Genomic DNA, 21736 nt, shown 5'->3' on the forward strand with positions numbered 1-21736 from the left:
CTTAAGGAATATTACAAAGTTGTTACTTATTATCATTTGATTATTTTTCTACAGAAAATCTTGAGACTCCATTAATAAAAAAAAAGAACTAAACAAGTTTTGCTGGATGAAAGATCAGTGTACAAAAATTTATTGATTTCTTAATATAGCAGATAAATAGAAAACATCTTTAAAAAACCAAAAACTTCCATTTCAATAGCAACAACAACTATGGAATACCTAGGAATCAATTTAATAAAAGATAGACAAGACACAGCTAATATCACAAAACTTTAGAGATATCAAAAAAGTTACACAGAAGAATATATCATGTTCTTGTTTCACAGAGATGTCAGTTATCCCAAATTAGTCTATATATTCAATGTGAAAAATAATCCTAACCTAGCTTTACAAGGAAGTTGACAAAGTAATGGCAAAATGTATATAAAGTAGCCAAGAGGAATTTGAAGCAGAAAATGAAGAAATAAGAGGAATCGGAAGCAGAAGATGAAGAAACTTGTCTTGTGAGGTAAAATGACTTATTATAAATTGCAATTAAGAAAATGTATAAAGGGCTTCCTAGGTGACTCTAGTGGTAAAGAATCTACCTGCCAATGCAGGAGACATAAGAGACGTGGGTTTGATCCCTGGGTCAGGAAGATTTCCTAGAGGAGGAAATGGCAATCCATTCTGGTATTCTTGCCTGGAGAATCCCATGGACCAGAGGAGCCTGGTGGGCTGCAGTCTATATGGTCATAATGAGTCAAACACGACTGAAGTGACTTAGCAGACATAATTGGTGAAGGTATGATAAATAACCAGACCCATATACATGGGAAACTTTATATATGAAAGAAGTATCACAAATCAGAAGGGAAACAGTTGGTCACTGAATAAATTGATCTGAGACAATTGTTTATATACACACACACATATATAAATTTATAATTAGATCCCTTCCTTATATACACAAAAATAAAATCCAGATGATTAAGGCATAAAACAAAACCATAATACTTTTAGGAGAAAATATAGTAGAATATTTTTATGAACATGGATAGGGAAAGAATTCTCAATTAAAAAATTTATAAACCATAAAATAAATTTAAAAACCAACTCCATTAGGATTACAACTTTGAAACTGACAGACCAAAAATTAGTGTCCAGAATAAATAAGGAACTTCTACAAATCAGTGCTTCCCTGATAGCTCAGTTGGTAAAGAATCCACCTGCAATGTGGGAGACCCCAGTTCAATTCCTGGGCTGGGAAGATCCGCTGGAGAAGGGATAGGCTACTCACGCCAGTATTCTTGCATGGAGAGTTCCATGGACTGTATAGCCCATGGGGTTACAAAGAGTCGGACACAACTGAGTGACTTTCACAAATCAGTGAGAAAACACAGACATCTTGATTGAAAACAGGCAAAGGATATGAAAGGCTAAATCATGGAAGAGCAACATAAAAAGTTTGCTCAGCCTCAGAAGTAAAGACATGAAAATTAGAACAAAAAATAAGGTAACATTTTTATACCCCGTCAGACTGGCGAAAACTGGTGTCTGCCAAGACTAAATGTTGGCAACAGAAATATTCATGCTTCTGTTGATAGGTATGTAAGTTGTTATAATCATGGTGGTAGGCAGAATAATGACCTCCCCCACCAAAGCTGTTCACATCTTAATTCCCACAACCTGTGAACACAATGTGTTTCATTGCACTGAAGATAAAATTAGGTTACCATATAAGGAGAAAATCCTAGATTATCCAAATGGACCTAATGTTATCACAAGGGTGCTTAAGTCAAAGAAAGGCAGAAGAGATAATCAGAGGAAGAGGTGTAGTGATGGAAGCAGGGTCAGAGAATGCTGTGTAGCTAACTTTGAAGATGAAGGAAGGAGACCCCGAAGCAAAGAATGCTGGTGGTCTCTAGAAGCCAGAAAAGCCAAGAAACAGATTCCTTCCTACAACCTCCAAGAAGGAACCCAGCCTTTCCAAGACCTGGATTTTTGCCCAGTGAGACTCATGCTATACTTCTGAATTACAGAAATATAAGATAATAAATTTCTATTATTTTGGGCCACACGTTTATGTCAGTTTCTTATGGCAGCTATAGAAAACTACTACAACCATTTTGAGAAGAAATTTTGAAACATCTAGAAACTTATCTCCCAGGGACAAACCCACTGCTTTACTACTTAATTATGTGGTCCAGTGACCATCAACATCACCTGAGAACTTGTTAGAAATTCAAATTCTCAAACTCTACTGTGGTATTGGAGAAGACTCTTGAGAGTCCCTTGGACTGCAAGGAGATCCAACCAGTCCATCCTAAAGGAGACCAGTCCTGGGTGTTCATTGAAAGGTCTGATGCTGAGGCTGAAACTCCAATACTTTGAGCACCTCATGTGAAGAGTTGACTCATTGGAAAAGACTCTGATGCTGGGAGGGATTGGGGGCAGGAGGAGAAGGGGACGACAGAGGATGAGATGGCTGGATGGCATCACCGACTCAATGGACATGAGTTTGGGTGAACTCCGGGAGTTGGTGATGGACAGGGAGGCCTGGCGTGCTGTGATTCATGGGGTTGCAAAAAGTCGGACATGACTGAGCAACTGAACTGAACTGAACTGAGTTTTGATAAAGTTAGTTGGTAGGCACACCAGTGGTCCTTGTATTTTTGCCTATGTTTGTCTAATGACTTGAAATATTTCATAATGAAGAAGAATATAGTAATTTATGAATGAAATTAATAAGATTTCTATACCAAAGTGTTTTCATCAGTTTAAAAAAAACACCCTTATTTAATTTTGTATTATTTGAACAAATTCAAGTCCACTAAAAATGACTAATCTAGGTTTTCCCCTCCAGAAGTCTGAGGACCTTTAATGAATATTGTATTGTGTCTTCAATTCCAGTGACAGTCCCATTTACTGTAACTTTTTCCAGCAGTTAATCAGTATGTCTACATAGCTAAGTTCTATGAGTAATGTGCCTTGTATAGATTGGACATGACATTGGCAATTCCTGATATCTTAAGAAAAAGTTCTTAGGAAAATAAACAGAAAACAAAATAAAACAATGTTTTTCACATTTAAAAAAATCTGAATATTTCCAATATTTTGGGCTCTGTGGTTATATGATTGAAATCTGTTTGAAACCATTCTATGAGCCATATGTGGAAAAAGCAATTCTCATTATTTACCATCACCCTGATACATTCACTTTGATCCAGAATCACCCTTTCATTAAATTTTGCCATAGATATTCAGAAAATTCTGTCCTTCTTTTCTTAATCCTCATATCCAAATGTCCCCACCATTTAATAAGGGTTTACAAATGTGTAATCACCGCTTACTTGATTCTTTCTGTGTATAACTTCTATATAGAGAGCCACATTTAAAATAAATAGAGGCAAGAAAATTCTTGTTCAAGAAATCCCTAGAAATAAATTCTGAGACATTTAAGTACTTGAGGGGATTTTTCGAAAAACTCCATACCATAAGCGATAGGCAGATGTTTCCCATATGTTGTTTGCAAACGAGTCCCAAAAGCTTAAGTCATTTTCTTCTTCTTTAGGTTCTGCCATTTTAAACCCAGTTGTCTATACAAGTCTTTGAGGCAAATCACGTGACAAACAAGCTCTGTCTAAACTTCCCTTGATATAGTGCAGAAATTGAGGATCTAAATTTGCATTGCTACTTTCCTAACTATTTATAAAAATAAGGCATAGCTTCCATATGTCAGTTGTCTAAATCAGGACTCCATATCTCTCAGGAACATGAATACATTCCTCTGCACTATTTTTATTTTTATTTTTTTGGTTCAGTTTCATTTAGATCCATGCTTACAGCACTGCTTAGTTTTTATTTAAACAGCATTCAAATGCTGTTTCTCAACAGGAATTCTTTATCGGAACTGTTTCTTCCACAAGGGTGCGGTCTGGTTACTGTCAAATTCTCTTTTCCCCAGGGCGCATTACTCAGGAAAAATTTTCATTAGATAATAATGCTGATCATATCATAAAATATTCCCTTTTACAGAAACTGTTTAATGCTTTAGTGATTTTTCAGAATAAAAATAAATACCATGTTATTTTAAGCAAAGGATTTGGTCATCAGCCTGTGCTGTTTAATATGTGAGGAAGTGCAAAATTTATTACATTAATAATATTATTTCTATGGCTCATGGACTGATAAAGTCATCATTCTCGTTATTGTTCCTTCAACAGGTAATGCCATGTTGTTGAGGGTTTTACCTGCTGTGTATGAAAAGCAGCCTCAACCAATTAACAGACACCTCACAGAACTCCTAGGCTTGATGTCTCAACTGGAACAACCAGAACAGTACCATCTTCTACGGCTTTTGCATGTAGCTGCAAAGAGGAAGCAACTGGAGGTAAAAATTATATTATATACAACATGATCCACACAGAAAGGTTGCTGTTGCAAGCCATGTGTTATACCAGGATTCATGACCTCCAGAGGAGGGGATTTTGATCTGGGGTCAGAGATGAGACTTGACTACTTGGAGCTTTTTCTGCAGCAAAGTTTTATTAAAGTGTAACAGAGATAGGGAAAGCTTCTGACACAGACATCAGAAGGGGACAGAAAGAGTGACCCCTTGCTAGTTTTTAGCAAGGTGTTTTATGTCTGTTAGAAAGCTATTAATCAGATAAGAGAGACACCTCAAGGCTGAGAGAGTTTCACCAGGCCCCTCTCCCACAGTATGCATTTTTGAGATAGGATGGCAGGAGGTGCATCATAAAACAATTGACATGAATACTGGTTTGTTGAGCCCGTTCTCAGCCCAAGGTTTAAGAAAAGAAAAAAAGTTAGTCTTAGGGGGAACCTTTTTAAAGAAAGGCAGATTCCAAAGCAAATACATAGTTTCATTAACATAGCTTAAGAAAAACATTTCTATAAGAGAAATGTATTGGTTAGCTCAAGGCAGAACCAGGTGTCCTCAACACAGAATTAAAAGAAGCCTCTTTTAATTTTGTGTAGAGAAGGAAAAAAACGTCTGCCACTTGCAGTTTATTTCCTCCTGCCTGTTACCCTCTCATCACAGCTGGGCCTGTTTAGATGTCAGTGTCATCTGGAAACACCCTCACAGACACACTGAGAATAATGTTTAATCAAATATCTGGGTACCCTCTGACCCAGTGAAGCTGACACACAAAATTAACCACCACAGGTACAGTAATACAAACACATCAAGTGTGCAAATCTGTAGTCACTGCAGAACATCTTTCATGAAAGTTCAGTGTGGTTGTGCAGTCCTTGGGATCTACAGTTTCTCAGATGGGGCCCTGAGGAAGACCTGCACATGTCTTCACTTATGGGGAAATCAGCCTGTAATGAGAGCGAAGGCTCACCTTCTAGATGGCAAATTAGTTATTCTTTGAGTGTGTGCCAAGCTTCTTCTGACTCTTTGTGACCCTATGGACTGCAGCCTGCCAGGCTCCTCTGTCCATGGGATTCTCCAGGCAAGAATACTTGGGTTGCCATTGGGAAGGTAGTGGGTTGCTGTTCCCTTCTTCAGGAGATCTTCCTGTCCCAGGGATCAAACCCAGATCTTCTGCACTGCAGGCAAATTCTTTACCATCTGAGCCACCTGGGAAGCCCACTAGCACCATAATAATTAGGTTGCATGTGACTATCAGCAACCAAAGACCCAACCAGTACTGGTTTAAACAATAAAAGGAATGCATTAGTGCATAGAATGGGGAAAAACCTTCAGGTAAGACTTGATTAGGGGCTCAAGTATGTGAGCAGAACAGCTTCTCCATCTCCATTTCTCAGATTTTTGATTCCTCAATGTTGGCTTCCATTTTCTGTAGGCTTTCTCCTTGTGGGATCTGGATGGGAATCGGGGTTCTCTGAGCAGTATGCTTCTCCCCCATGACTCCTGAAACATCCAAATCAAAGTCCTGAGAGTCTTTGTTTCAGACCCTTGCTCTATCCCTGGAGCTTCTCCTGAACCCTGAAGACACTCAGAAACAAGAGGCTGCTAGGAAGAGGGGCGGAGAAGGCAATGGCAACCCACTCCAGTACTCTTGCCTAGAAAATCCCATGGACGGAGGAGCCTGGTAGGCTGGAGTCCATGGGGTCCCTAGGAGTTGGACCCGACTGAGTGACTTCACTTTCACTTTTCACTTTCATACATTGGAGAAGGAAATGGCAACCCACTCCAGTGTTCTTGCCTGGAGAATCCCAGGGATGTGAGAGCCTGGTGGGCTGCTCTCTCTGGGGCCACACAGAGTCAGACACGACTGACATGACTTAGCAGCGTCAGCAGCAGCAGGAAGGGGGAAGTAGAAGTGGATTCTAGAGGGCACGAGCACATGTGCATATACAAATTAATGCTAAGACCAAGGTTATATCAGTTATGGCTGCATCTTTGCTCCATTTTCATGTTAATATCAATATCCACCACTTGAAAAACAACACCAAGGTGAAAACTGGAACATTTGAATTCAATGTCAAAATTCAAAGAAAGGCAGACAAAGTTGATTATATGTATAATTAACCACAACAGACTGTAAGCTCCTCGTGGCAAGGCATGATTTCTTCTTTTCCTCTGTATCCCACATCTTGTTACCGTATCTGATAGTACTCAATAAATATTCATAAAACTAAGCTTAATTAAAGAGGCTGTTAAGTGCTCTACAAAAGATAGAAACAGATTTTTAAGAAAAGGAGGGTGGGAGAAAAAAAAAAGGGGGGGTTGGGAGGACTTCCCTAGCAGTCCAGTGGTTAAGACTTGGCACTCCTAATAAGGTGGCATGAGTTTGATCCCTAGTCTAGGAACTAAGATTCCACATGCCTCAGGCCCAGCCTCTCAAAGAAAGGTATAAACAGAGATGGGATGGCAGTGAGTTCTGCCTTAGGGGAAAACAGGTGCCATGAAGATGCACAGAGGGAGTGGCATCAGGCCAGACCTTGAGGTTTTGTCAGGTTGAGAAGAGAGGCAGATGGCCTTTAAGAAGTGGGGACCGGGCTGGGAGACCTGGACATGAGAGAGCAGGCTTGAGCCCCATCCCCAGAGGTTTCAGTTCAGTAGTTCTAGGATGGGGTCCCCAAATCTACTCTTTTTCAAGTTCCCTGGCGTTGCTGTCCCTGCTGCTTCAGTGACCACACTTAGAGCAGCAAGGCTAGGGGCCAGACAGAGGACTGGGGGCCTCTCTGTTACCTGGTGTACAGTTTTGCTTTTGCCCTTAGAACAATATATTGCAGTTATTTTTTCCATGTCTTCCTCTCCCAGTGCGCCTTAAACTCCTTGAGGAGCACAGCACCTGTGTCTGCATATTTGTATGAATGCCCTACCACAGTGCTGGGCACATAGTAGGGCTTCAATAAAGTGTTGTTGAATTTGGAAATGAAAAAATGAACAAAAGAGATCAAAGAAAGTAAAGACCATGAAAATAAGTAAAACAATGTGTGTGGTCTTCAAAGAGGGAAAGTGACTCAACAGGGTCAAGATCTAGGGACTTAAAGGAGATTGGAGATAGGAATTGACCTTGGCTTTGGTAGCTGGAGACCCACTAGTGACTCATGAGAGGCAGTGGTCTGTAGGCGTGAAGTGGGGAGTGGAAGACATCTATTATGGATTGTGTGTGGAAGGGAAGTGTAGGAAATGCCTGCATGGGTGTTGGAGTTTAGAGGAAATAAGGAGGATTAAAAAATACCCAGTAAGAATAAAGCGATTGAAGATGTGGCAGAAAATATTAGATAGAACAAGCTAGAGGTAGTCTGGGAGTGAATTCCAAGCACAGATTGAGAAATGAATTTCAGAAAGGATTAAGGACATAAAGGATGGGCAAAGCTACAGCAGAGTTTGGGCAGGGAGTGGAGTTAAGGGATCACTAGACCAGGTAAAGAAAGCTCAGAGTGAGGGGGACACAGACAGGGTGGTGTATTCTTTTCCTGTGCTGCTGTAACATTACCACAAGTGTAGTGATTTAAAACAACACAAATTTATTACCTTACAGTTCTGGAAATCAGAAGTCTAAAATGTGTCAACAGGCTTGCATTCCTTCCGGAGAATCTAGAGAAGAATGTTCCTTGCCCTTTCCAGCTGCAATAGCCTGGCTCACAGCCTGCATCACCCTCACCTCTGCTTTTCCATCATATTTTCCCTGACTCCGACTCTTCTTCCCTTTGCCAAGGCCCTGTGATTATATTGGGACCACCCAGATGATCCAAGAGTATCTTGCCATCGCAAGACCCTTAACTTAATCACATTTACAAAGTCCCTTTTTCACAGGTTCCGGGGATTCGAATGTGGACATCTTGGGGAAGTTGTTATTCTGCCTACCACAGATAGAGACTGGGGACCAGGTGATGTGGGGAATAGAGAGAGGTGACTAATAGGCAGGACCTGGTTTCAGAGAAGAGACAGCTGGGCATGCCATTTTATCTGCAGCCTGAGAACAAAAGCTAAACACAATGTTTGGAAGGGCAGGTTCAATACAAGTTCAAGGAGGATCTGGAGAGAATAAGCAAATTCAACTTATTTCCCATGGAATAAAGGCAGTAAATGAAACCAGGAGGAGGCTCACTTATAGGAAGGGGCTTGGTGTGACCTGACCCAAAAAGGTAAGGTGCAAGAGAGTGGCACCTTGTGTGGCGTTCAGAGAGGTCCCAGCAGACCGCTGGTTACAGGCTTTCTGTGGCCGTCCAGAGACTTGGGAAAGGGCTTATGAAGCTGTTTACAACCAGGCCCCGGTCTGTTGCTTGGCCTCTGTTGCTGTTGTTCAGTCACTCTTGTGTTGTTGTGTCTGACTCTTTGCTACCTCACAGACTGCAGTACGCCAGGCTTCCCTGTCCTTCACCATCTCCCTGAGTTTGCTCAGACTCATGTCTGTTGAGTCAGTGATGCCATCCAACCATCTCATCCTCTGTCACCCCCTTCTCCTCTTGCCTTCAATCTTTGCCAGCATCAGGGTCTCTTTAACCCTTAGACCTCGAACAAGTATCTGGTCTCAGGGATCACAGGCAGTCATTCTCTATCAGGCACTGAATTTTTATGTACATGTGATGTTCTCCACATAGAATGATCTTCCCTCACCAGCACCACACTTTGTGAGCTGACAATTGCTTAGATGTGGCTTTCTTGCCTGCAAAACTCTGATTCTTTTCTTACCCCTAATCCCTGACACAGCACATTTCACGCTGCCATGAATTTGTCTCTGCTGTTCTCTTTCCCTCCGGACCACCTTGAAAGTGAAAGTGAAAGTCGCTCATTTGTGTCCAACTCTTTGCCATGGAATTCTCCAGGCCAGAATACTAGAATACTGGAGCAGATAGCCATTCCCTTCTCCAGGGTATCTTCCCAACCCAGGGATCTAACCCAGGTCTCCTGCATTGCAGGTGGATTCTTTACCAGATGAGCCACCAGGGAAGCCCAAGAATACTGGAGTGGGTCGCCTATCACTTCTCCAGCAGGTCTTCCTAACCCAGGAATTGAACCAGGGTCTCCTGCATTGCAGGTAGATTCTTTACCAGCTGAACTACCAGGGGACCACCTTGGCTGTGATACAAATGCTTGAGACATGAGGACTACCTTGTCCATTACTGTGTCCCCAGTGCCTGGCATAGTATCTGGCACAGAGAAGTCACTCTGTGAATATTTCTTAACACAGATGAGATAGTATTAGTGCCTAAATTTGCAGAGGATTTATCATTCACAAAGGATTTTTGTTTTAACATCTAATATCTCACTTAATGCTACCAATAACTCTATAATGTGTTATTTTTTTCCATTTTACACTAGTCAGAATGGATGCTTTGTTGTAAATGGAGGGTACCCTTTAAAATTATATAAACATTAAAATGAATTAATCAGTTAAAGGTAGGGGGAAAACTGGATGCTTTGAGAGGCTATCCTGCCCCCATCATACCAGTAGTAAGCAGTAAGTGACACTGCTGGACAGGTCCAGCACTCTGACTCCCAGCCCCCTCCTCTCTTATTCTGAGCAGCCTCCACTTCAGAAGGCCACAGGCGAGTGTTCCCAGCTTACAGGAGGCAGGGGAGGGTGGACAGGGGACACCAGTAGTGGTCGAGCTCATGTTGAGTACCAGGCACTTATATAGGTGTTTTACAGGAATCATCTCACTTGTTCCCCTCAACAGCCTTTTCATTTTGTAAACAGAGAAGTTGAAGTTTGGAGAGGTTAAGAACAGGGTGGGTACCAGGGAGTGGCTTGGTGAGGTGGCTTGTCATGTGCCTCCTCATCTTATCTGGCCCCCCATCTTCATACAGTCAATGTCCGTGTCTTCCACAGGCCATTACAGTCACACTGCCCTGCCCCTAAGGCTGCCATTTACAGAATATCTGGGGCTGACACTGGTTAGGGAGCTTTCACAAAGGCATACAGGTCAGGATGAACTACATCATCAACCCAGTCTAATTCCACCCAATGAGATCTATCATGGGTGCTGAGTGTGGACCCTGGAATGTAGAAGCAAAGGGTTAGGAAGTACTCATAGTGAAGTGAAGGGACAACACCAGGACCAGGATCCTAACTGGTGGGAGGGAGTGGTTGACCGGGCACTGACCAACCGTTTGTTTTCCATCAGCACTTCTCTTCATGTTAAAGTGGTCCTGCCCCTCCCCATCCCACCCCCTTGCCTCCTTCAGCTCTTTGTCAGCTAGCACTTGATTACTGAGATACACGGGTAGTGAGCTAGAGAAATCCCAGGTAAACCCTCCTCTCTCTCATGTTCATTAATTAGACAGCAGGCAAAGGGAACAGGAGGGATACAGAAAAAGGTCGACTGAGGAAAACGAAATCAGGGCAACAGTCACATCTACAGCCTGAGGCTTTCTGTGTACATCTAGTTCATCCAATCTCAAATGAAATGAGAGGCTAAACAAGGAGGATTTTCACCTTGTGAAATGAGGATTAAAAGGGGGCTTTTCTCTCTGCATGACAGCTGTGCCAGCGTTCTGTAACTTGGAGATCCCTGAGCAGGTTTTCCAATGAAGGCAGTGTGCAGGAATGTTTCGTGTTTTCTCGAACACACTCCTCACTACCCACCTTCTGTGACTAGTGATAACTTGGTTTTTCAGGACTGGAGGGTCAACAGTTGGCCCTTAAAACAAAAAATCTCTTTGTGTAGCTGAGATTGTCTGTGACTTTCTGATGTTGCTTCCCAAGCAGGTGGGGTCCCTTCCTCCATCACTGTCTATTGAATATCCCTGTCTTAGGAAACTGTCCTTCCTAGGTGGAGGGAGGCAGTTCCTGGCTAGTGACTCATGGCTAGAAGCTCCAGAGAATTCTCCGAGTCCATTTATAGGAAAAGGCTGGGTGGTCAATTTTCCAAGTGGCCTTCTGGGCCTAAGTCAGTATTCTTGGCTGCCAAAAACCATGCTGTAGTCTAGCCAACAAAAGGAGCAGAATTTAGTAACACACATGAGCATATCTGTAATTATCCTTAGGACATAGACTTCTAACCCTAACCATACGGAGATAAGTGGCAGGAAGTGGCAAGTTCAGCCCTCTACTGATTAATGTCCAGACCCAGAGGAACTGCTTTTGTGGTCTGGTCCCTAGAAAAGAGTCATTTTCTAGGATTTTCTCTCAGCAGTGTAGAACATTCTTGTTCACATACCTAATCCTCCACACCTAACACAGCATCTTCTGGCTGACAAGACTCAAAAGTCACTTAGTATTTGTTTAAAATGAGAATAGTTGCAAAACATTAAGAAGATGGAGTGATGGACTGTATTCAGTTCAGTTCAGTTCAGTAGCTCAGTCATGTCTGACTCTTTGCAACCCCATGAATCGCAGCATGCCAGGCTTCCCTGTCCATCACCAACTCCCGGAGTTCACCCAGACTCACGTCCATCGAGTCAGTGATGCCATCCAGCCATCTCATCCTCTGTCGTCCCCTTCTCCTCCTGCCCCCAATCCCTCCCAGCATCAGAGTCTTTTCCAATGAGTCAACTCTTCGCATAAGGTGGCCAAAGTACTGGAGCTTCAGCTTTAGCATCATTCCTTCCAAAGAACACCCAGGGCTGATCTCCTTCAGAATGGACTGGTGGGATCTCCTTGCAGTCCAAGGGACTCTCAAGAGTCTTCTCCAATACCACAGTTCAAAAGTATCAATTTTTTGGGGCACTCAGCCTTCTTCACAGTCCAACTCTCACATCCATACATGACCACAGGAAAAACCATAGCCTTTACTAGAAGGACCTTTGTTGACAAAGTAATGTCTCTGCTTTTGAATATGCTCTCTAGGTTGGTCATAACTTTCCTTCCAAGGAGTAAGCGTCTTTTAATTTCATGGCTGCAGTCACCACCTGCAGCGATTTTGGAGCCCAGAAAAATAAAGTCTGACACTGTTTCCACTGTTTCCCCATCTATTTCCCATGAAGTGATGGGACCGGATGCCATGATCTTTGTTTTCTGAATGTTGAGCTTTATGCCAACTTTTTCACTCTCCACTTTCACTTTCATCAAGAGGCTTTTGAGTTCCTCTTCACTTTCTGCCATAAGGGTGGTGTCATCTGCATATCTGAGGTTATTGATATTTCTCCCGGCAATCTTGATTCCAGCTTGTGCTTCTTCCAGACCAGCATTTCTCATGATGTACTCTGCATATAAGTTAAATAAGCAGGGTGACAATATACAGCCTTGACGTACTCCTTTTCCTATTTGGAACCAGTCTGTTGTTCCATGTCCAGTTCTAACTGTTGCTTCCTGACCTGCATACATATTTCTCAAGAGGCAGGTCAGGTGGTCTGGTATTCCCATCTCTTTCAGAATTTTCCATAGTTTTTTGGGATCCACACAGTCAAAGGCTTTGGCATAGTCAATAAAGCAGACATAGATGCTTTTCTGGAACTCTCTTGCTTTTTCCATGATCCAGCGGATGTTGGCAATTTGATCTCTGGTTCCTCTGCCTTTTCTAAAACCAGCTTGAACATCAGGAAGTTCATCGACTGTATAGTAAGTCCTAAAACAGTCTTTGGAACAGAACCATGGTTTTCAGAATATATATTTTGTTAGTATGGTAGCTGTAAGTATTAAATGAAAAGAGTGGCAGTTATTTTTAGAGATTTCTGGAGATTAATAGACATTGTTGCTGCTGCTGCTGCTGCTAAGTCGCTTCAGTCATATAGATGGCAGCCCACCAGGCTTCCCCGTCTGGGATTCTCCAGGCAAGAACACTGGAGTGGGTTGCCATTTCCTTCTCCAATGCATGAAAGTGAAAAGTGAAAGTGAAGTCGCTCAGTCGTGTCCAAGTCTAGCGACCCCATGGACTGCAGCCTACCAGGCTCCTCAGTCCATGGGACTTTCTAGGCAAAATTACTGGAGTGGGCTGCCATTGCCTTCTCCGAATAGACATTGTTAGTGCTAATCAAATTAACTGAAAGAGAACATTGAATCTAAGTGTAATTTGAGAGGGAGTGTGGGAACATACATGTATACACACACAGTAGCTCGACTTTTCATTCTTTAACAAGAATTTACATGTCCTTGCTGCCAGTTAAGTTATTTTTGATGGCCCTCTGTTCAAGGTGCCCACAGCCTGGAGTAATGAGATGTATCCACAGAATTTCAGTTCAATGGCAAGATGCTAAATTCGTCAGCAGACTTGCCTGGGAGACAGTAAAGGCAGTGATCAATTCTGCTCAAGAAGGAACAGAAACGCCAGGGACGGGCCCTCACCTGGGCTACTGGATTTGTACAGTTCTGGTTGGCGCTCCTCTGCCTGTGCCCCCCAGCTCCCGTCCACCACCCTGCCTACTAAACACAGTCCAGATAACCGAGACCTTGGAATCCCTTTCCAGTAAACCTCCATCCTGCTTCCAGGGCTGTGGAAGTCCTGGTCTCTGGGTCTGTTTCCCCGAGGACAGGCCATGCCAACAGTGTCACCCTCATAGGTCTGAGGGGCAGCCTATATGAGCTTGCATATGTGGGGCTGGAGTATCCACAAATATGCATAGGAAACTCCTTGAGGGCAAAGGGAGGGGTAGGAAGAGAAGGGAGGGGCAAGGGATGGAGGCTAGGGGTCATTTCTTCCTGTTTCCTTGACAGGGACCAAAAATTCTAAATTCAAAGCAAGCCTCCCAGATTGTTATAAAGGTGTATGTGTCGGGTCAGAAGACAGAACGCTGTATAAGGCTGCAGAATATTTCCGTGTGTGGCTCAGTGGCCTCCCTGTGCTCTGGCTCCAGGTTGTGTGTATGTGAGCGTGGGCCGGGGGGAAGGCTTCCCAGAAGTAGAACTATTTGAGATCAGCTTTGAAAGTATGAGTTTTCTCATACTTTTATGTGTGTTCAAGCCACTGTGGGTGGTCAGTGGCATGTTGCTGGGTCGGGAGGTTCGTGGAGGAAGAGGCAGCAGATAAACCCATCAGTGAATGCCAGTGAATGACCCTGGAATGCCATGGCACTGGGATTCTGACCATGCATTGTGGGAAATCGTTGGCATGAGCAGATGGGGTTTTAGGCAGTGAGGAGGCTGAAGAGAGGGCAAAAGTCTTGAGACGAGGAGGCCAGTTTGGAAGCTCTTTCAGAGTCCATGGTGTGGGATTATGGCCTGAACAAAGGCCATGTCAGCTTCCTCTCTGCAAGCTATCTATGTTATCTTAGGGGCTTCTCTGCTCTCAGCAAAAGAAGGCTTTCTCCGAGATGTGAAACAGCTCCAATGAGGCAGCATAAAGAGACCAACCTAAGGAAATACTGACTGTCAGGAAAATATAATTTCTCCTTATCCAAAAATATCTGAAGGCCAAAGCACCACTTCCCTTAAATGTGAGTGATAAGCTTCAAGAATGGAGAAGGCAATGGCACCCCACTCCAGTACTCTTGCCTGGAAAATCCCATGAATGGAGGAGCCAGTAGGCTGCAGTCCATGGGATCGCTAAGAGTTGGACATGACTGAGCGACTTCACTTTCACTTTTCACTTTCATGCATTGGAGAAGGAAATGGCAACCCACTCCAGTGTTCTTGCTTGGAGAATCCCAGGGACGGGGGAGCCTGGTGGGCTGCTGTCTATGGGGTCGCACAGAGTCGGACACGACTGAAACAACTTAGCAGCAGTAGCAGCAACCTTCAAGAAATATCTGTCCTTATTCATTCACATTATTCACATTTTACTGCTAGTCACATTATTTAGTACTTCTTCTCGTTTCGCTCCTTCTATGGATTCAGCTTTGCCTAGTACTCTGTATTTGCCTGAGCCTGCCTGCCTGTCTTTCTTGTTTTTCCTTTATTCCTTTATCCTTTTCTCTCTTCTCCATTTAAAATTTTCTTTATAGTCTTGGGATGTATGACTGGAGTTTAAATAAAATTGTCACTAGAAACACGCATCATAGAGACCCTGGTGTTCCAGGAATAGGACATAAAGAATAAGGACTGGGAAATGGAATTTTGTAGAATGGGGCAGGAAATGTGTAAGCATTTTCCATTTCTAAAAGCCTCAGGTTAAGGGCGCTGTCCTCCAGTTCCATTCTTCTTTCTCAAGATAGCTTTGGCTATTCGAGGTTTTTTGTATTTCCATACAAATTGTGAAATTATTTGTTCTAGCTCTGTGAAGAATACCGTTGGTAGCTTGATAGGGATTGCATTGAATCTATAAATTGCTTTGGGTAGTATACTCATTTTCACTATATTGATTCTTCCAGTCCATGAACATGGTATATTTCTCCATCTATTAGTGTCCTCTTTGGTTTCTTTCACCAGTGTTTTATAGTTTTCTATATATAGGTCTTTAGTTTCTTTAGGTAGATATATTCCTAAGTATTTTATTCTTTCCGTTGCAATGGTGAATGGAATTGTTTCCTTAATTTCTCTTTCTGTTTTCTCATTATTAGTGTATAGGAATGCAAGGGATTTCTGTGTGTTGATTTTATATCCTGCAACTTTACTATAATCATTGATTAGTTCTAGTAATTTTCTGGTGGAGTCTTTAGGGTTTTCTATGTAGAGGATCATGTCATCTGCAAATAGTGAGAGTTTTATTCTTCTTTTCCAATCTGGATTCCTTTTATTTCTTTTTCTGCTCTGATTGCTGTGGCCAAAACTTCCAAAACTATGTTGAATAGTAATGGTGAAAGTGGGCACCCTTGTCTTGTTCCTGACTTTAGAGGAAATGCTTTCAATTTTTCACCATTGAGGATAATGTTTGCAGTGGGTTTGTCATATATAGCTTTTATTATGTTGAGGTATGTTCCTTCTATTCCTGCTTTCTGGAGAGATTTTATCATAAATGGATGTTGAATTTTGTCAAAGGCTTTCTCTGCATCTATTGAGATAATCATATGGTTTTTATTTTTCAATTTGTTAATGTTAATTCAGGCTCTACTACAAAGCCACAGTTATCAAGACAGTATGGTACTGGCACAAAGACAGAAATATAGATCAATGGAACAAAATAGAAAGCCCAGAGATAAATCCACGCACATATGGACACCTTATCTTTGACAAAGGAGGCAAGAATATACAATGGATTAAAGACAATCTCTTTAACAAGTGGTGCTGGGAAAACTGGTCAACCACTTGTAAAAGAATGAAACTAGACCACTTTCTAACACCATACACAAAAATAAACTCAAAATGGATTAAAGATCTCAACGTAAGACCAGAAACTATAAAACTCCTAGAGGAGAACATAGGCAAAACACTCTCTGACATACATCATAGCAGGATCCTCTATGACCCACTTCCCAGAATATTGGAAATAAAAGCAAAAATAAACAAATGGGGCCTAATTAAACTTAAAAGCTTCTGCACATCAAAGGAAACTATTAGCAAGGTGAAAAGACAGCCTTCAGAATGGGAGAGAATAATAGCAAATGAAGCAACTGACAAACAACTAATCTCAAAAATATACAAGCAACTCCTACAGCTCAACTCCAGAAAAATAAATGACCCAATCAAAAAATGGGCCAAAGAACTAAATAGACATTTCTCCAAAGAAGACATACAGATGGCTAACAAACACATGAAAAGATGCTCAACATCACTCATTATCAGAGAAATGCAAATCAAAACCACTATGAGGTACCATTTCACACCAGTCAGAATGGCTGTGATCCAAAAGTCTACAAGCAATAAATGCTGGAGAGGGTGTGGAGAAAAAGGAACCCTCTTACACTGTTGGTGGGAATGCAAACTAGTACAGCCACTATGGAGAACAGTGTGGAGATTCCTTAAAAAACTGGAAATAGAACTGCCTTATGATCCAGCAATCCCACCGCTGGGCATACACACTGAGAAAACCAGAAGGGAAAGAGACACGTGTACCCCAATGTTCATTGCAGCACTGTTTATAATAGCCAGGACATGGAAGCAACCTAGATGTCCATCAGCAGATGAATGGATAAGAAAGCAGTGGTACATATACACAATGGAGTATTACTCAGCCATTAAAAAGAATACATTTGAATCAGTTCTAATGAGGTGGATGAAACTGGAGCCTATTATACAGAGTGAAGTAAGCCAGAAAGAAAAACACCAATACAGTATACTAATGCATATATATGGAATTTAGAAAGATGGTAACAATAACCCTGTGTACGAGACAGCAAAAGAGACACTGATGTATAGAACAGTCTTATGGACTCTGTGGGAGAGGGAGAGGGTGGGAAGATTTGGGAGAATGGCATTGAAACATGTATAATATCATGTATGAAACGAGTTGCCAGTCCAGGTTCGTTGCACGATACTGGATGCTTGGGGCTAGTGCACTGGGACGACCCAGAGGGATGGTATGGGGAGGGAGGAGGGAGGAGGGTTCAGGATGGGGAACACATGTATACCTGTGGCGGATTCATTTTGATATTTGGCAAAACTAATACAATTTTGTAAAGTTTAAAAATAAAATAAAATTTAAAAAAAAAAAGGGCGCTGTCCTGACCCGGAGCAGCTGGCTGACACTTCTGCCATAGGTGCCAGGGACCTCACATAGTTTCTCCTGAAGGACATACAATCACCCCCAATGCACTGGCAGCCTTTACTGAACTGTTCATTCATATGTGCCATTTATCAGAGAGTAGCTCTAACCTTTCTTCCATGATTACTGGATATGAATATCAAGTTTAAATTTACATATAGGGTAATTTATATGTATAAATTTATGTATATATTTATATATAAGATAATATATATGGGCTTCCCAGGTGGCTCAGTGGTAAAGAATCTGCCTGCCAATGCAGGAGCCACAGGAGACAAGTGTTCAATCCCTGGGTTGGGAAGATCCCCTGGAGGAGGAAATGACAACCTGTTAGACTTGTTAACAACATTAACTGTAGCACCTAGAATAGCACCTTGCAAATGGAAAGGACTCCATAAATAATTTGTGAATGAGTGAATGGATGGATGAATAGACATGAAGAGAAGTGGACTCATATGTGGGATACTTGAGGGGTGGGAATCAATAGGACTTGGTGACTGCTCAGATAAAGCTGCTGAAAAGGGGAAAATAGTAGTCAAGAATGATTCCTCCCTCCCCAACACCCCCCCACCCCCAAGCCCCCCCACCCTCACCTTGTAAAAAAAGAATGATTCTCAGACTTCTGGCTTGAGCAGGCAGAATGGCAGTGTCATTTATACGAAGGGAGACACCTGGGGCTAGAGAGGTGGGAAAAGCAGGTTTTGGGCAGGGGGTCAGTTTATGAGTTCAGCAGGTTGAGCTGTGCATCAGATTTTTTAATCCTAATACCGGAAGTCACATTTCAAGTCTGCCTTACCAAAACAGCAAACCAACAACAAACAAAAGAAATAACCATGGGAGAAGTATGAATGGACTAATAGTTTGTACTTTTATTGTTCAGTTTTCCCCAGGTTGTTCTTTGTAATCCTTTTATTTTAGCAGACAAACAATTCATTAAATTGTCAGTATGCAATGTGTCTCTGTGTTAACATAGAGACACCATTCCACAAAAAAGTCACATTCTCCTTAATGCAAATTATTGCATCCTTATATTGATAAAGACTTTAAAAACTAAGAAAGGTTAGGATATTGAGAATATGGTAGATATTATTTTACTTTAGTAGTTTTTTATCTTGTAATGTTTTTGTGGTCCAAATGGAAAACTGAGAAAAAGGAAGAGCTCTTTCCTGCTTTATTTTTATTTTAAATATTTCCACACCATATTTCTCTAATTTGAAGGCTCTAATCAAAGTCATTGTCAAGGATCTCTTACATACTTATATTCTCTTTTAAATTGAAACCCTCTGATATTCTATGGATAACTAGGAATTAACTGGTGAAATGAGGTAGTAGAAAAGACCTTATTACAGAGAAGGAATGATATGTGCAAAGGTCTTATGGTGAGAGGAATATGAGAGAGAGACAAATGACATTGTTACTAAAGTTGAGAGAACAAGGTGGGCATGTCTAAGATGATGTCTAAGGAGTAGGCAAGCAGGGACTGAGCATGTTTTAGACCATGTTTTAAAATTCTGGCCTTTATCCTACCTTCTAGGAATCTCTAGACATTCTGGGTACATAGTAGATATTCAGTAAATAGTTGCCCTACTCTTTTTTTTAATGCCATCTATGCTTTTCAATTCAATGTAATTACTGATCAAATTCATTCTTCTGAATATTTGCAGCACAGTTGATAATGGACAGCACAACCAGTTTCTGAGAATGCTACTTGATAATGTTCTCCTTGAGTCTTTCAGTTCAGTTCAGTTCAGTCACTCAGTCGTGTCTGACTCTTTGCGACCCCATGAACCACAGGACGCCAGGCCTCCCTGTCCATCACCAACTCCCGGAGTTCACTCAGACTCACGTCCATCAAGTCAGTGATGCCGTCCAGCCATCTCATCCTCTGTCGTTCCATTCTCCTCCTGCCCACAATCCCTCCCAGTATCAGAATCTTTTCCAATGAGTCAACTCTTCCCATGAGGTGGCCAAAGTACTGGAGTTTCAGCTTTAGCATCATTCCTTCCAAAGAACACCCAGGGATGATCTCTTTCAGAATGGACTGGTTGGATCTCCTTGCAATCCAAGGGACTCTCAAGAGTCTTCTCCAACACCACAGTTCAAAAGCATCAATTCTTTGGCGCTCAGCCTTCTTCACAATCCAACTCTCACATCCATACATGACCACAGGAAAAACCATAGCCTTGACTAGACAGACCTTTGTTGGCAAAGTAATGTCTCTGCTTTTGAATATGCTATCTAGGTTGTTCATAACTTTCCTTCCAAGGAGTAAGCATCTTTTAATTTCATGACTGCAGTCACCATCTGCAGTGATTTTGGAGGAGAATGCTATCATATAAGGGCACCCCCTCCAAAAAAAAGCTGAAGCTCTCAGGGTGGTTTGGAGGAAATGTAACGCTACTGATAAGGACATAACACAGGAGACCTTGACTTATGAGTGAGTAGCAGCGTTTAAGCATTTTGTAGCCTTAACTCTTCAATTGCAGAGCACAGATTTAAAGAAAAAGCAAAGGAAACTGAAGGCTCTGAAATTTTACTGTAAATTTTAAATTTCAGACTTGGGAGATTTGCTTGCGTTCCAACAAGAGTAATAATCTCAGAATGTGTTGAGTTCAGATTGAATACAAAAAAGTATTAGATTGATTCTGACTTAATTAACTTTCCTCTGTTTCTTTTTCTCCCTTCTTCTTCTCTTTTCTTCCTGTAGGTGGTTCAGAAGTGTATTCCTTTCCTAATTGGGCAATTGAAGGATTCGACCCATAACGACATCATCCTAAGCATCCTCATAGAGATTGCAGGCTACGAGCCAATGGCTTTGAACAGTTTTCTTCCAATGCTGAAAGAGATTGCTGAGAGATCCCCCTACCTCATTGGACAAATGGCGAGAATCTACGGGGCTGTCGGACATGTGGATGAAGTAAGTATGGCTTTTTTCTCTTCATTTCCCTAATTTCCATTGGCACTTAATCCATTGGAGCTCTATGATATTCAGATATGTCCTGAGACTTCTGAAAGTTCCCCTTTCTCTCTCTCTCTCTCTCTCTTTTTTTTTTTGGCATGGACAGTGGCCTCTGGATCAAGGGCATGTTGTAGCAGGGTTATATGGATTGCTCAGGAAGTGAGGATTTTATTGCTGACATGTCACCGAGGAAGAGGAAGGGTTACAATGGAGAAAGCCCAATGATAGATGGAGACCACTTCGTAATAACAATAACCAGCAAGATTTTCATCTCATTTCTGGTTGCCATTCTGCTTAACCCAAGAATGTCAGTAAACATGGAGTTAGATCTCAGAGACTGCCTATTAATGAGGACCCATAGCTATCCTGTCAATAAGTGCCTGGATTCAGTACGTTTTGAACCCTCTCCACGATGTTCCTTTGGAGAGTGCAATAAACGTTCATGGGTGTTTGAAAGTCCTAGTCTAAATATTTGCATAATAAAATCTTTCAGCAGCAGCAACAGGATGCCATCAGAGCTTGTAGGGATTAGGCAACTAAGAAAGAATTTCCAGAAATTAAAGTTCTGAAGGGTGTGTGCATGCATGTGTATACACATATGCATGTCTGTCTGATGATTTTATGTTGAAATTGAGGATTTTTATCTTTTAAAAATAGAAGCAAATGTGTAATTGATAGAGGAAGGCTTTTACTTCATGCACTTACCTATACTATATATTTCCTATTAGATAAATATAAAATTGTTTAGCTCTTAAAAAGGATTTCATAGTTCACCAAGTTTAACCTCTTGAGTCCACAGAGAAGAAAGTTAAAAACTGGAAACGTTAAGTGACTCATCGAGACTCAGCTTGGGTTAGTTGGTGACCCAGTTGGAATTAGATCTTTGGTATC

At 41.8% G+C, this 21736-nt stretch overlaps 1 protein-coding gene across 4 annotated transcripts in view; it reads left to right on the top strand.

Moving 5' to 3' along the window:
• Positions 1–21736, top strand: part of VEPH1 (ventricular zone expressed PH domain containing 1) — a 277465-nt gene that overhangs the window by 101048 nt on the left and 154681 nt on the right. For all 4 annotated transcript variants that reach the window (XM_027542753.1, XM_027542745.1, XM_027542737.1 and 1 more), the window contains 2 exons: positions 4206–4372; positions 20594–20803. In XM_027542753.1, coding sequence (XP_027398554.1) covers positions 4206–4372; positions 20594–20803 — 377 coding nt within the window. The remainder of the gene's footprint in view (positions 1–4205; positions 4373–20593; positions 20804–21736) is intronic.

Source organism: Bos indicus x Bos taurus, chromosome 1 (assembly GCF_003369695.1).
Source record: "Bos indicus x Bos taurus breed Angus x Brahman F1 hybrid chromosome 1, Bos_hybrid_MaternalHap_v2.0, whole genome shotgun sequence".
Classification (NCBI taxonomy): domain Eukaryota; kingdom Metazoa; phylum Chordata; class Mammalia; order Artiodactyla; family Bovidae; genus Bos; species Bos indicus x Bos taurus.